We start from the raw sequence: 16,207 nt of genomic DNA on the forward strand, positions 1-16,207 counted from the left end.
GAATAATTTATTCCTGGACCACAATGCCTCGGCTGCTTGCAAGACGGAGAAGCAGGAAAGCTTCAACCAATGGTCACGTGGTTCCGTACCCAAACATGGCGGCGAAAGAACGAAGAGATCAAACCATGAACACTAAACTTTGTATTGGAAACTATGTCCTTGGGACTACTCTGGGCGTTGGGACATTTGGTAAAGTCAAACGTAAGTACTCAATGGGTTTAATGCGATCGTTCTGCGATGGTTGCAGGAATAAAGTCGTTCGTGCTTTCTTCCACGTACATGTATGTGCTCAATTATTTGCATGAGTTCACACATTCAAGCTTGGAGAACACGAACTCATAAAAAAACGCGAAATCGTGAATGCACAAGGAAATAATAATGATATTACAGTTATTTAACAGTTTTCAACGTGAATTTTGTTCTCTCAAACCTTAAAGTTAACTTATAGCTGGCAAATTTGTATTTTTTCTGTGCAAGTTAGCTTCATTCATTAGCATGCAGTGTTTACGATAAGGGCCTAATTCAATATTCAGCTGACTTTCTAAACTCATGGATTGCGAATTTGAGCTTTTTTTTATAGTATAGTTCCCACTTATAAACGTTGGCTTTTATTTTACAGAATGCACAATTAATTTATGAACTGTAACTGTTAGAAATTAAATTTGTTTGGCTTCCGAACACAATTAAAATATTTTGGGGTCATTGAATTAAACCCTCCGGACTTTGACCTTTTTTGCAAAATTTCTTTGTCTATCTTAAAGGGACAATGAAGTTGCAGTTTTTGCAGTAATTTATAGCATTAATTCACATTTTACTAAATGAACTTACACTTAACTTGAGTTTTTATTTAGTTTTGTGCACTAACACACGTTATTTTGAAGTCAGAATAATCAATTCAAGAGCCTAGCTTGTCAGCAATATAATGAATTTTAAATATATATATGATATTAAAAATTTTTTCTTGGCTCCAAGGTTTAAGGAAATAAAACAAAATAATTGTCAATTCTGAATTTTATTACGTTTTATTTTGTATCATTTCATTCATCTGTTTCATTTACGTGTAGGTTTTTAAAAGGAACTTTCAAAATATCCCAAACAGGCCCACAGACTGGTTGATTCATTAGTGTTATTTAAGTGGTTATTCAAGTAAAAAAATTAAGAAAAGAGATGCAAAGGAAACCATTTTCCTATTGACGGTATATCAACCCTCCAAGTTAAGACCATCTTAGTCGCTATGGCGACTAAAATTTTGGAGCTGGTGACTAAATTGGAACCAAATTCGCCAGCCTGGCGACCAAATTGCGAGGAAGGATTAAAAGCGTGAGCTTAATTTAGGGATTAAATTTTTCACTGGAGACCAATCTTGAGCAGTCAGTGGTCAAATGGCCGCTAAGGAAAAAAATAAACTTGGAGGTTAGGGTCGTATATGAAAGGGTTACTTTTTCTGTCAAAAATGGTTTATTACAGTACCGCTCAGAAATAAGTGTCCCAAAACATACGCGAAAAACGCGTATGCTTTTGCACATACGCGTGCATGCGTACCTGCGTATGTGCATATGTGCATATACTCTGTATACGCGTATGCTCATCATGTATGAGCAAGCTTATTGTTTTTTTCTTTTCTTTATAGTTTATTGTTCTTTCGATGGCTTGCTATTTCTTCTTTTAGAGTTCGCTGATTTATGCAATATAGAAACGGAGAAATAACTTTTTCATTACCTAACTTACCGGCCTTACCGGCGCGTGCGGAAAGATCGACCAACGCTGTTTTATAATTTTCTCGCAAAGATATTTTATTTGTTTTCTCCAACAATACAACACAATGAGAACCAAGAGCAATGAATAACAAAGAACTGCGTATGTGCTTACGCTTCATTGCATACGCGCGTATGCGTATGTGCGTATATGCGTCTGCGTATGTGCGTATAAGGTGCGTATACGATGGACGCTTATTTCTGAGTGGTACTGTAAAGGGTAAGGATTTGGACCCCGGGATAGAGCGTCCCTGTTATAATGTTTTTGAGTAACCCCCCCCCCACACACACACACACACACACACACCCGGGGGGGGGGGTGGGATTGAGAGTATTTAAAATATACCTATATGTTGATTTCAGTGGCAGTTCACCAGCTGACAGGCCACAAGGTGGCTGTAAAGATCCTTAACAGACAAAAGATCAAGAATCTTGATGTGGTTGGCAAGATAAGAAGAGAGATTCAAAACTTAAAGCTCTTCAGACATCCTCATATTATTAAACTGTAAGTATCTGTTTATACCACATTGCGGTATATGTTACATCACTTATTGTACACAGTTGCTGTAACCCATAACGCCTGTGAGGGGTGTCTCAAGTACGGTTACAGCTGTGCAATAAGTGTTGCAACAGAACGTAAAAAGCATAATTTATGAATGTTGGCCAATGCAATGCCACTGCAATGCAATGACTCTTAATATACACATTCATGAGCAAAAAATGAAAATTTGGTTTGACATTTGAATTGAAGAGCCCTGATATATGTGTCTCAACTGTTATCTTTTCTCCTAGATACCAAGTTATCAGTACTCCATCAGATATATTTATGGTTATGGAATATGTGTCTGGAGGAGAATTATTTGACTATATTCTTAAACACGGAAAGGTAAGAGACATGAAAGAAAAACAACATCTGTTTTATTATTTGCATTTTTTTGTAATTGCCTGTTTTCTTATTGTGAAATTAAGCAATGGTAAAAGGGGAAGGTCTGTGTCCGAGCCAAGTGGCCCAAAGAACCAAAGCTTATCCTGGTTTTCGTATCATTAAGCGACTAGGAGTATTGCTTAGTACTCCCCCTGGATGGGATGCTAGTCTATCATAGGGTTGTAAACCCCCCCCCCCCCCAGCAGTAAATTAACCATTACCCATTTAACCCTGGGTGGAGAGAGGCACTGTGAGAGTAAAGTGTCTTGCCGAAGAACGCAACGCAGCGCCCTGGCCAGTGCTCGAACCTGGGCTGTTCGACTCGGAGTCGAGCGCGCTAACCATTAGGCCAACGTGCCTCCAAATTAAGCAATGAGTTTGCATTAAATATTTCCTTGTACGCTGTATGGCATAAATTAAGATTCACTATTGCTTTTGTTTTCTTTATTAGCTTCAAGAAAAAGAAGCTCGGAGGTTTTTTCAGCAAATTATCTCTGGAGTAGATTATTGTCATAGACACATGGTCGTCCACAGGTACAATGATAAAATAATAAATTTATGTCAATAACATTGCATTATGTTGGTGAAACTGACCTGTCGAGATCCTTTGTTTGTTTGCTTTTGTGCCAACTTAAGAATTCTTGACTATTTACTGATCAGTGACGAGGTAGGCCAGATCTGTGCATTCAAGCGACTCTGATTATTACTACATGCAATCAAAAACCAGTTAACTCATTGTTGTCACAACAAAAATAATACAAAATTGACCATGTCGCACGTTTTATTTAATAGCTCCAAAAGTATTTACAGCTATAAAATCTCCAATATCTCATTTGAAAGGGCACAAAATATGCTTTCTAGGAAAAATATAAACTCCTTCATGCATACCTAAAACGTTTCAAAAAAAATTTTGAATCACAAAAAATCAGTAAAAATAAGTCACAAAATTTAGGCAAAACTGAAATAGTGCAAAAACGCTCCACTGGGTAAATTTTAAGGTCCAAGTAATCATTTTCCGTGTTCTAAGACAAAATTGCTCCCGAAAACCGGATGAAAAAATTCCAAACAGGGAATTAATTATTATTTTTTTTCCTTACGTAAACAGAAGGATCGCATTTCAGTTTCCATGGCAATGACTTATCAGAGCTCAAGTTACGTGCGGCTATTCACGACTGCATAATCCCTTCAAAACGAATGATTATCACAGAAATTGAGCTTTACATTCCCAAATTCGACAAAGGACAAGTTGTTTATGATAAAGGAGAGTTTCTAAACATAAAAAAACGGCGATCCGAACGGCTTTTTGTCGCATTTTGCAGAACATGTGCTTAAATCGCGAACAGACACAAACATGTGCGAAGCAAAATAAAAGATCATTTACCTCAATGTTTCGCTTTGAATTTCAAGCTAACTGTCCAAATAACTTTGTTTGAGACTTGAAAAACCTTCTGGATCAACTTCCTCCTCAAAAAACATCTTCACCGCCTTTTAAAAGCTGTTTTAACTTCATTCCACTTCGGCCGCCATGATGGAATTTTTAAACAAACACGTGTCACGCTTGGAAAAATTGGTCATGTAAGGCACATTCAAGTGTCTTGGCTCAAAATCGCTCTGTAATTGGCTAATTATATCAGCTTCCTGTTCTCCAAATTTGGAGGAAAACGGAAGTAAGGCAAATTTTCTAGGAATTTTCGCGCTACCGGTCCAAAAGGACCGGTAAATGGCCGTGCGTGACAAGAAAGAGTTAAGGACACTTAGGTGATCTCTGTTAAGCTGCTTTAATGGTATGGAAGTTTTTTTTCACAAGAAATCACAAATTTTGCATCTTCAGGAATTGAATAAGTACAAAATTTGAGAAAGGCATTGTTTTCTCAAGTTCCTAACTCTTTAATTTTGTTCAGGGTTTTCAAAAAAGCGGGCGGTCGCCGGAGTTCCGCCGGCTTCTTGATTATATGTTGCAGGTTACTCTGGTCATAGCAACCAACAAACAAGCTGGGCATTGTCACAGCTGCCTACTCTCTAGTTGCAGACACCTACTTCAAAACATTTTAAAACCCCTTTTTCCTGTGCATATAAAAAATGGTATGTTTCAGTGTGGTTTAGTTTTGTGTCACTTCTTTCATGCCAGGGACCTTAAACCTGAAAATCTTCTACTGGATTCACAAGCCAATGTGAAGATAGCGGATTTTGGGTTGTCTAACATGATGACAGACGGTGAATTCCTCAGAACGAGTTGTGGATCACCTAACTATGCAGCCCCTGAGGTTATTTCTGGAAAGTAAGTTTTTTTTTAAGGGAACCTCGACTGTAAAACAGTTCTGGTCAAAATAATAAGTTTACCACAGTCTAGAATTGTTTTGGTTGTTTAAAGCCCTGGATTCGTTTTTTCATTAGAATACTGGGCCTTTGATTTGTCAAATTTTGTGCTTTTAAATATCCCGCGCGCCGCCATTTTGAATTTTATGACGTCACTGCCTTGCCGCTATTATTAGAAAGCAGAGGTTCTTTTGTGTGAAACAATTGGGCAACGCACTGACGTCATAAATTCCAAAATGGCGTCGAGCGGGAAATTTAAAAGCCATATTAATCTTTTCCGTTTACGGTTGTTATTAAACGTTGTTTCTCCCCTGTCCTGTAAAATTTGTAGTTTAGGCATTAATTCAAACAACTCAACGTCAACTTGCCTCAAGAACAGAGGTTCCCTTTAACCTAAACAAACCTTCTTTAGACTTTATCAGTTCTGCTGACTTGTAAAAGAGGGTTGTGTAGACAGAAGAATGAAAAAATAAAGACAACATATCCTAAAATAGGCAGCACAATTTATCTTACTAAAAGAGATGAAGCTAAAGAGAGTATTGAATGATCTTTGACAACCGGAATGTAAGTACTAAGGGTTTTGTTGTTACAATGTGCTTGTTCATAATTTCCAACTGACATTAATTTTCATTCAACAGACTTTACGCTGGTCCAGAAGTGGACATTTGGAGTTGTGGTGTGATTCTCTATGCCCTATTATGTGGAAGTGTGAGTATTAATAAAATTAATAGGCACTGTGCATTTGCTTTATGTTTTCAAGCCCTTTTATGTTTCCGTAAACTCTTCTTTGATTCATTATAAAAATGCAATTCATCACGAGGGCTTACCTCCCTTTATTTATTTTAATATTATTTTTGTTCACTAGCTTCCGTTTGACGATGAGCACATACCAACTCTTTTTAAGAAGATAAAAGGTTAGTATTGATAATGAGTTTTATTTTTCCAGATTTAACTACTATCGCTTGCATCTAAGCGTGAACACGTGCTACTGAAGAAGTAGACTGTAATGCAAGCTTTCACACTCAAAATGCTCATTGACAAAATAAACACAGAGTATGGGTGAAACTTTACACTAGAAGTGATTCAAGTGAACCTGCAAATGCCTATCGACACAGATCAGGATCAATTTTTCAGAAAAAGTCTCATTATCCTATCTTTTCTCCATCTTGAAACCAGAATGTGTCAACTGAACTTTCGCTGCGAAAGTTGCCTTTACAGTCTGCCAAACGTCAACGCTTTAATGACCAGTCATGCCATGTTTAATACCCAGTTAGATCATGTTTCGGCAGCAGGTGTTCACCCTTAAATGCAAGCGACGGTGTACATATCTTATTTTATTATTGGTGATCGTGTAACTTTCTTCTTTTTGCCAGGAGGTGTAAAGGGTGAACACCCTTTGCCAGGTGATGTTTAAGGGTGAACACCCAGCAGGTGTTCACCTTTAAATGCAAGCGACGGTATACATATCTTATTTTATTATTGGTCATCGTGTAACTTTCTTCTTTTGCCAGGTGGTGTATTCTTCATACCATCGCATCTCTCGTCAGAGACGAGTAGTCTGTTATCCTCAATGCTCCATGTTGATCCAATGAAGAGAGTGACAATGCAACAATTAAAGTGAGTGTATTGTTAGTGACAGAGATCTAGCTAAAAAAAAGTGTCTCTCGCTGTGCATGCTTATTTCTTCCCCTGCTAGAGAGACATTTGAGATTCAACCAAAAAAATTCCATACTGATGACGTACATGTAGTTCAACTGAGATCCGTGTGGTGTCTCTGATTGGTTGTTGGTCAGTTTTGAAATTTCCTGTGCAGGTTACAACCAGACAGTGTGAGTCACCACTGATGTGGATCTCTGTAGAGCTGCTACAGCTGTACATGTATATGTTATGGTTTAATTTTATATTTGGTTTCATTTTTTTTTTAACTAGTTAGTTTTTTTTTTCTAACTAGTTTTTTTATATACTGAGTTAATAAGTAGAAAAACCAATACACCTCCCCTCCCTTGATGTCTCATTACCCCCCCATCTTTACTAACACCCCTCCCCTCTACTATCTGCTATTAACATTATTCCCCTCCCCTAAGTACTATCATCTATTTTTTTTTCTTTTTACTAACCTGCACTGGATTTGAACTCTTGACCTCTGGATTTGCTGTCCAACCCCTTACCACTTTGCCACGTAGGAAATGTTGGATGAACCACTATTTTTTTAAAATATATGACTCCAACCCATACGCTAACCCTATTATTTACCTAGTATAAAAAATTAACTAGTTAGAAAAAAGCTAACTAGGTAAAATTTAAAATTAACTGAGATAAAAAATTAACTGCAACATATATATGGAGTAAGAGGTGATATGGTATGATATGATATGGGTGCTTATATAGTGCATTTACAAAGCTCATGATCAATGCGCTTTACAATTCAAATCTATGGGATGAGACCGGACATCAGCATATAAGGCGCCTATGGCAGCCGCTATCTGTCCATGTGTATGATCTCACCTAACCACCCAACCCATGGAATAGCACAGACCACAACACCGGGAACTTCATGCCCTACTCTTTGCGATGAGTGTGTGAGTTCTTTAATGTCCCCTGCTGATTATAACACTGAAGGTGCAGGAGACGGGGCCTACGGTTTAGTGTCCTTATCCGAGAAGACTAGAATGTCTAACCATTTGCAGATGTAATTACAAAGGCAGCACATTCTCCTCAGTTATTTTAAGACCCTGAGTGTTGCTCCGGTCTGGGAGTCGAACCCGAGACCTCCCGCAGGACAGTCCGGCGCTCTACCACTGAGCTAACCGGTCGGCGGTTGGAGGTGCAGTGGCCTAATGGTTAGTGTGCTGGACTCCGGATCAAATGGTCTGGGATCAAACCCAGGCTGGGACACTGTGTTGTGTTTCCGGGAAAAACACTTTACTCTCACAGTGCCTCTCTTCACTCAGGTGTATTAATGGATACTGGCAAATTTGATGCTGGTGGGGGGGGGGGGGTAACCCTGCATTGGACTGTACTGTTGTTTTGTGGGCTACAGCCAGGGGCATTGTTTCTATAGCTAGGGGAAGGGGAAGTGAGTCATTCATGTGAGACCTTGTGAAAGCTGGTAACACACCCTCAATGTCAGAGGTCTCTTGAGCATAAAAAAAATTGAGTGAACAAAAGAGAAGGGGTAGTGAATGGTCCTTCAATAACTGCATGTCTCGCAAAATTTTAGCCAAATTTCAGGGGTCTCATCGTCTCGAATTTTTCTTTGACGCCTTCTCGCAGTCTCGATTTCTTTTGCAAGGCTAAAAAGGTCTCGGGCTCGCAGAAAAGATATCAGTCTCGCCGTCTCGCAAAGTCTCGCATTTACCATTCGACACCCCTAAGAGAGAAATTTTGTATAATTTAGTTTTTATTAACTAGAGGTCTAATGATGTGATATACATGTAAAACTATTCCTAATAGAATTTTTGTTGTCTCTTTAGAAATCATGAATGGTTCAGAAAGGATCTTCCTATTTACCTCTTCCCCTCGTCATCCTTAGAAAGTGATATTGTCGACCAAGAGTGCTTGGGACTTGTCTGTGAGGTAATTGTCTTTTGATGATAATGTAAAAAACTCTTATTTTAGTCAGAAAGGAAGGTCCTTGGATATTCCTAGGGAGAGCAGTGTTTTAAAAGCCAAGGGTTTTTTAATGATTTTTAATTTTCAAAGTAATATGAGAGACAAACGGCAGTGACATGCTTTTTCAAGCACCATTTGAATGTATAATGCCAAAGCTCTACATGCATGTGGATACACAGAAACATCACCAAACAAAGCCATACCGTAAATGATCTAATAAATGCCCGGGGCGTCTATTAAATTTTAGGGGTCCTGAGGGGGGTGTTAAATAGATATGAGGCATTTATTAGAGAGAGGCGAAATTACATTTTTACTGTAACAACGTCAGCAAAACAAAAAAGATGTGTAGTTTGCTCGCAGAGTAAGATAGAAAACAGAGTTTGTGAGTGGCAGACTAATCTAATCTGCGCTAATGCAAAGCCTAGAGATGCTGTTCATAGCTCGATATCAATGTCTTCCTCGGCATCGATGTCCAAGTCAATCTAAGTAAATCTATGGAGGGTTTCCTTGGTTTTCAAGGGGATCTTTAGGGGGCATCTATTAGACATGGGGCATTTATCAGAAGGGGGCATCTAATACAAACTTTACCCCTCAGGGGAGGCATTTATTAGATACAAGGCGTTTATTTGAGAGAGGGCGTTTATTAGATCATTTATGGTATATCAAGTTGGAATTTTTTTAATGTTTGGTTTGCGTACAGAGCCACTAACAAATCTGTATGCTTGTGACATGTTTGGTTTCAGTAATGAGCCCTTTTAAGGGGGGCAGCCGTGTCGCATGTTCCTGAAAACCCATGTCGCATTGTGTCGCTGTCGCATTTCAGTGCTGTAACAATGTCGCTTGTTGCTGTTTAAATGTTCCTGTGTCGCCAGTATTCAGGGTCATGTAGCTTGTCGCTTTTACCCCTTAGAAGGCCTCAGTGATGAGGCCGATAAATTAAACTTTTGTCATATCTTGTTTTATAAGAAACTAAACTGTGGTGAAAGTGATGTACGCTGGGCGATTAAGAACGGAGATCCTCATGACCAGCTGAAGATTGCTTATCACCTCATACTCGATAACAAGAGAATGAAAATGTTGGGTAAGTGAACACAGTTTTATTTGTTTGTGTAACCCTGATCTACAAATATCTATAAATTTGACGTTTTTGAAACTAGATTCAACATATTTCTCTTATGTTTACCACAGTTTCGATATAATTATTGTACAGACACATCTACCAATTGTTCAGACAGTTGCATGACATGCTGTCGTGACATGCAATTAGCATGCATGCTCTGAGAAATTGTTAAGTGCTCAATTATGCATGCATGCAGCACGTTGCAGTTTTGTGTGTACAGGTGTGGTTTTGGAAATTTTTGTGAAGAATTTGTGCTTCAACACCCTTGCTGTTTGGGAATATTTTTCCGTTATTGCTAAAGAACATGGACTAATTTAATTTCTGAGAATTTACACAGATTTGGAGATAGTTTTATTTGTGTCAAAAGTAAATGCAAATTAGGTTATTCTAAATTAAGATGATGGAGATAATTCAACATTGCCTTCTTAAATGTATTATCACTTCAAGAAATTTAAGAATTCACAGACTGATTTGTTGTCATTTCAGCAACCCAGGGTGATGTTAACATTGTGGGCGACTTCTACTCCTCTGTGTCACCTCCCACCTCTTCCTTCCTTGTGAAAGACGAGGCATCTCTTTTTGTAAGTTTACTGCTTGTCATGTATGTGTAATATGTATATATTTTTGTTGCTACTTTTACTAATCTTCATTATTTTGTTAGTTGCCAGTTACAAATTTCTATAAACATCTGTGTTAAGTCTTGTGGCAGTACTCAGGATTTTAAGTGATGAGGATGATCAAAGGATTTTTTTGGGTTTAAATTTTTTCTATTCCGGGACTTTGTTGGGTAGGAAAATTTGGCAAGTATTTTTTTTTTATTTAAGAAGGGGTGTTTTGGGGTATTAAAGACAATCTGAAGATTTGTGGTAGTGCCTTGGCAGCGTCGTTCTGCGAAAAAAGTACAAACAAAAGTGTTTTGATTTTGATTTTGTGGGGACAATTTTTGATCTAGGAATTTTTTGGGGTTATGTTGGCAGCCCTGAAGATTTTTTTTCGTTTCTTGATTTTTGCCCCTATTCGATCATCCCCATCACTTGAAATTACCCCCCCCCCCCAAGGAAGAGCTGGGCTTCCCATTTTGTGCTGATAGTAGCACTTGCTTGTTACCCTCACGTAGATCTAGCAATAACTGTTAAGCCAGTTGACTCAGTTGTCATTTTGTCTCTTTTTCTGGCAGACTACTACTGTTGCAAATGAGGGATCATCAAACACAGCAATTGACAGAGCAAGATCTGGTTAGTGTAGAACATGTACATAATATTGGTACATTATTTACTTTTAACCAACTGTGAGGGTTGTACTGGAAAATACAATCATGAAGAAGTATTTTACAATGTAATGTAGAAGCATGTTATGTTTCAGTGCCTGATTTCTTTCTTTCTTTTTGTTCAATTTAGCTTCCACAACACCATCAAAAAAAGTCCCATATGTAAGATTAGCACAGGGGAAACGACCCAAATGGCATTTGGGTAAGTTTGTGCTCTACATGTTGGAATGAGTACTGCAAAGTAACAATAGTTTTTATACTCTTATACCACTCAAAGCTGGTTTATCTGATCACTAACACTTAAAATAGAAACAACTTACTGTTTGAGTTAAGAAGCTAGACACTCGCATTCAAGAGGCAAAAACCCCATTTAGTTATTGTATTAAGCAGTGTCCTGCATCCTAGGAAACAGTTCCTTTCCTTTGTACCCTGGATAGGTTTGCTTCTCCAAAGACTTTGCTCAATTAAATAAATGATAGTGAGACTGCTCAGGGTTAGTTACTTGAAGTATAAATGGACTTACATCAATAGGGCACCTCAAGAGGTTTGTGTTATGTTTGTGATCTTCAGTCCTCTTTCCCTCCCAACTTCTCAGACATGAATTTTTCGGAGAAAAGGTTGTTATCAGCTCCATTGTTCCCTTAGTGCAGTCACAATTGACGTCACACATAATTTTGCATAAAGATACTATGACAAAACACAGTTTGTTTATATTATTTTGCTTATAATGATGATGATGATAATTTTCACCCCACAGGTATCCGATCACAGAGCAAGCCTAATGATATCATGGGAGAAGTATATCGTGCAATGATGTCGTTAGGTTATGTAAGTACTGTGCAAAATTCTAACCAAATTAATTTCTTTATTCTAATTAACAATTAGACTACGAGCCCGAGTTGTCTATGAGCGAATAGTCAACGAGGCGCAGCCGAGTTGACTATCGCTCATAGAAAACGAGGGCGAGTAGTCTAATTGTTTTAGTAGAAACTCTAAAGGATTGCAGTCCAAAACCTACAATATTGTGCACTTGGAAGACAAAAATCAAGAAAATTTACCGCTTAAAGAGCTACTCGCGCGCGCAACTGTTTTCTATCGGCGAATAGAAATCAGTGGGAGAACCAATCAGATTCGCGGATTTCCAATAGAACACAGCTGAGTTTCTACTAATTAACAATTAGACTACAAGCCCAAGTTTTCTATGAGCGAATAGTCAACGAGGTGCAGCCAAGTTGGCTATCACTCATAGAAAACGTGGGCGAGTAGTCAAATTGTTTTAGTAGAAACTCTAAAAGGACTGCAGGGCAAAAAACTACAATTTTACGTTCTTATAAGCCAAAAATGAAGAAAAATTAAACTTTCAATGAGCAACGGGGGCGCGATCGTTTTCTATCATTGAATAGAAAACAGTGGGAGAACCAATCAGATTTGCAGATTTTGAATAGACCACGGTTGAGCTTCTACTAATGACTTTTAGTAGAAACTCAGCTGTGTTCTATTGGAAATCCGCGAATCTGATTGGTTGTCCCACTGTTTTCTATTCGCCGATAGAAAACAGTCGCGCGCGCGACTAGCTTTTAAACGGTAACTTTTCTTGATTTTTGTCTTCAAAGTCCATAATTTGTGGGTTTTGGACTGCAATCCTTTAGAGTTTCTACTAAAACAATTAGACTACTCGCTCTCGTTTTCTATGAGCGATAGTCAACTCGGCTGCGCCTCGTTGACTATTTGCTCATAGAAAACTTGGGCTCGTAGTCTAATTGTTAAGTATACCTAACCAGATCTTTGCTGTTGTTCTCACAGGAGTGGAAAATTATAAATCCTTTCAGTCTTCGAGTACTTCATCGAAACAGGATTACCGGAAAATTTGTAAGTACTTCAATTCTAATCACAGTGCTGTGATTCTACATACATTCACCTCATCATACTTTCTCGTCTGAAAACTCAGTATTGACACCACTTTTCACAGAAGTCAGCCTTGTTTACATTGTGAAGGCCATAGGTGTTATAGTTGACCTTGAATGTACATGTAATCTGGTCCCAAATATTATTAGGTAGGCTTTACAACAAAGTACAACAAAATAATCTAAAGTATAGAAACTTGTTAACTTTCTTGATGTTAACAAGTTTGAAAAAAGGGCTCTTATTTTGTAGCCATTTTGTAGTAATTTCTGTTTTTCCTACCATGTTCAATGCAATGGCAAACCTTCTTTTTATTTCTTGTTCTTATTTTAGACCAAAGTCGCCCTTCAGCTATACCAGGTTGACCATAAAAGTTACCTTCTGGATTTCAAAAGCCTTCCTACCCCTGAGAATAACCCCGAACATGCAGAGGGAATAACATCGGGCAAGTCGTCCAGGAAATCGTCTGCTAATTCGTCATTCAGTAGCCTGAAAGACTCTGATATAAATAGCTCCACAAGCTTTACAAGTCATGTGGGCTCACACCACACAATGGAGTTCATGGAAATGTGCGCAAGTCTCATCGTTGCTCTTGCTTGCTAGAAAACTGCAGTACCTTGTGTAAGAGAAGCTTATACACTTGAGGGAAACATGGTGAAACTATCGCTTGGGTTGCAGTCGACAACTTAACCTGTTTGGCCTGAGATGTTGCCTCTCTTTGCTGGCTGAATTCCTTTCTTGCTCAAAAGTAATCTGTGATTTAACAAGCAAAATTCCATACTGATGACGTAGCTATACAGTGATCCGTGTAGTGTCTGTGATTGGTTGTTAGTTGCACTCAAAACTTCGAAATCCAAGCAACAACCAAGCAGAGACCCTACACAAATCTCTGTACAGCTACGTCATCAGTATGGAATTGTTCAGTGTGAAACTGATGTCAGACATCTCTCGAATTGTTGGAGAATTGAGTGGGCTATAGGGGAATCTTTGTTTGCAATATTTACCTCATTAGCACAAGTGCTTCAGTTTCTGATCGAGCTACAAAAATACCAGTTATGAATATTGAAAGAGCATGACATGATTAACTTTCGCTATAAATTTGAGCCTGATGTATTAAATACTTTTTCTTTGGGTTTGAAAACTCAAAATTTACAAAGAATGTATGGGCTCATTAGCGCTTTTTGCCACCCAGAAAATTAAATTTTGCAGTTTTTGAAAGCTAAGTTTCGTAGGCTCTTTAAACTTCTGGTCAGGAGTTATTTTGGATATACCAGGATACCTTCTGTATGCAAAGTTGTATGCTAATGAGGCAAAATGTAAACAATGATGTCAGCAAAGATCACCTCAAAAGAGATGTGTGATTGTTCAGGCTAATAGTTACTTCTCATTGATGTTTTATTGCAAAACAGAGAGAGAATGTCTGTGCACTTAGGAAAGTAGCTAGTAAAAAATAGTAAACGTGGAAGACGCAACTGTGCTCGGGTGAAATTCAAGGTAAAAAAGACATTGAAGTTAACCGTTGCTGCAAAGCCATAACTAGACTAGAACCTTCAACTCCCAATTATGAGAGAATGGTGCGGAAAACCTTTCATTTTGGTTGAACATTTTCATGCGGGAAAAAAATGTTCTTGCTGAATAAAGGAAGTACTTGTACATACACAATATCAAAGGAAAAGTGCTTGTTAGAGCAGTGGAATTAATTTTTATAGGAGGTACTGTAAATTAGTTAAATATTATTGCCCATGAGGCACAAAACAAGTTTAAAATTTGAGCTAAGTATTGAACTAAAAATACTTCCTTTAGTGATATGAACACCATCTATGGCAGACTTGGAATAAACTGTTAGATAAGGACAACTTGTCCATTGTTGGTCAAGAAACAGATTTTATCAGGGTATCAGGGTCATATTTTGTCATCGTTATAATTTCTGGGTGTCTTTTGAACTGATAGCTATACAACATGAAGGGCGTTGCATTCATTGTTCGAGTTTGTTGTTTGTAATTCGTCTTAATCATCTCCATCCTTAACTATCCTTGTTCCCTTTTGGTTTATTATTATTTTATAATTATATTAATAGTAAACTATTATTTTGAGGCTTCTTTTGATAAGAATGTATTCTTGTACTTCAAAAATATTAACTTAAAAATGTCGCATCCTTTAATTAAGAAAGAAATGGCTTGGCTCACAATGCGCCCAGAAATTTAACCACTTAGACAAACCTAAGAAAGCTGGGAGCAAAAAAAGCTAGTGGAGGCTCCCGTTTCAAACACCGGGTTTGGGGGGGGGGGGTGGGGGTACTCCCACATGAAAGGGACAGGGATGCCTGTTGTCTCGCTTAGGGGTGTAAATTACCAATTTTGGTCACACTTGGGGTGTTTAGGAGAGAACACTAATATTTTGAGCTGTCAAGGTCTCATTTAGGGTTGTATGTGAAGAAATAATATTGGGTCATACTGTGTTGGCAGACTACACTGGTCAGGCATGAAAAATGGTATCTTTTAGGAGTCAAAAATGCTTGATGCCCAGATTGGTCTCCTTTAGGGGATTAATAGAATTTTTCCAATGAGCAACCCAACATTTTTATGTGGGGGTCTCCCCCCCCCTTCCCCCAAGTTCTTGTAATTTGAGCACATAGATTTAAAAGCTTGAGATTCGAAAATATAAGCTATGTGAACTTAGGTAAAAGAAAAGTTTATGTTGATGGTCGTTTAACTGTTTTTAAAATGTTTGCGGCTGTTAAATTATTGCGGAATTTGACAGTTTGTTCTGCTGAATAATAGGGCTTGTCGCAAAATATTTGGCTGTTAGTTTATTAACTCAAAATGCATTGTGTTGTCGGAGATAGTATATATTTAGCGTTTTGCTATTATTTATGTGAATTCCTGACCCGTCCCCAGTCGTCTCTTTCGCGGGAAGAAAACATGCGTGGGGACTGGAGGGGAATCAAAATTTTTATCAAGTGAGACGACTGGGCACGAGTCAGTTTGAACTCCGTTTTATATCGCTGTAGCTCAAAACTAATTAAATTTGTTTCTGAAGGTGATTTACTTAGAAATAGCATTTTTACAAAAAAGGTTAAATAAAAAAGAGATAATTATAGATGCAACTTTCAGTTTGTTTCTTTTGTTGAGACTGCAGATGACATAATGAATTAACTTCTCATTCTAGTCCCCAGAGCTGCCTATCTCTCTCAGCCAGTACGGCCTTTGCTGAGGAAAAGGTCCACATCTGGGGGACCAAGAGAAAATGATTCACTTGGGTGATTCATGATTTAATTGGCTGAATTTTAACAAAGGAAATTTAAAATCTAG

At 38.1% G+C, this 16,207-nt stretch overlaps 1 protein-coding gene across 1 annotated transcript; it reads left to right on the forward strand.

The window, feature by feature from the left end:
* Nucleotides 1-23: 23 nt before the first annotated feature.
* LOC144638830 (5'-AMP-activated protein kinase catalytic subunit alpha-2-like) lies at nt 24-16,002 on the forward strand. Its single transcript, XM_078498112.1, has 16 exons — nt 24-201; nt 2,118-2,259; nt 2,547-2,640; nt 3,131-3,213; nt 4,808-4,957; nt 5,634-5,703; nt 5,861-5,909; nt 6,507-6,612; nt 8,469-8,571; nt 9,574-9,688; nt 10,214-10,308; nt 10,905-10,962; nt 11,125-11,196; nt 11,752-11,822; nt 12,798-12,863; nt 13,230-16,002. The coding sequence occupies exons 1-16, from the start codon at nt 24-26 to the stop codon at nt 13,497-13,499; spliced, it is 1,722 nt and encodes a 573-aa protein (XP_078354238.1). The 3' UTR covers nt 13,500-16,002.
* Nucleotides 16,003-16,207: the final 205 nt, after the last annotated feature.

Source organism: Oculina patagonica, chromosome 14 (genome assembly GCF_052425735.1).
Source record: "Oculina patagonica isolate OP01 chromosome 14, crgOcupat, whole genome shotgun sequence".
In the NCBI taxonomy this organism is placed as follows: domain Eukaryota; kingdom Metazoa; phylum Cnidaria; class Anthozoa; order Scleractinia; family Oculinidae; genus Oculina; species Oculina patagonica.

Bases quoted from the DNA above. Each gene is read 5' to 3' on its own strand.
- LOC144638830 (XM_078498112.1), top strand. From the start codon at position 24: ATGCCTCGGCTGCTTGCAAGACGGAGAAGCAGGAAAGCTTCAACCAAT. The intron at 3,214-4,807 runs GTACAATGATAA...CTTTCATGCCAG, and splicing joins AGACACATGGTCGTCCACAG to GGACCTTAAACCTGAAAATC. The intron at 5,910-6,506 runs GTTAGTATTGAT...TTCTTTTGCCAG, and splicing joins TCTTTTTAAGAAGATAAAAG to GTGGTGTATTCTTCATACCA.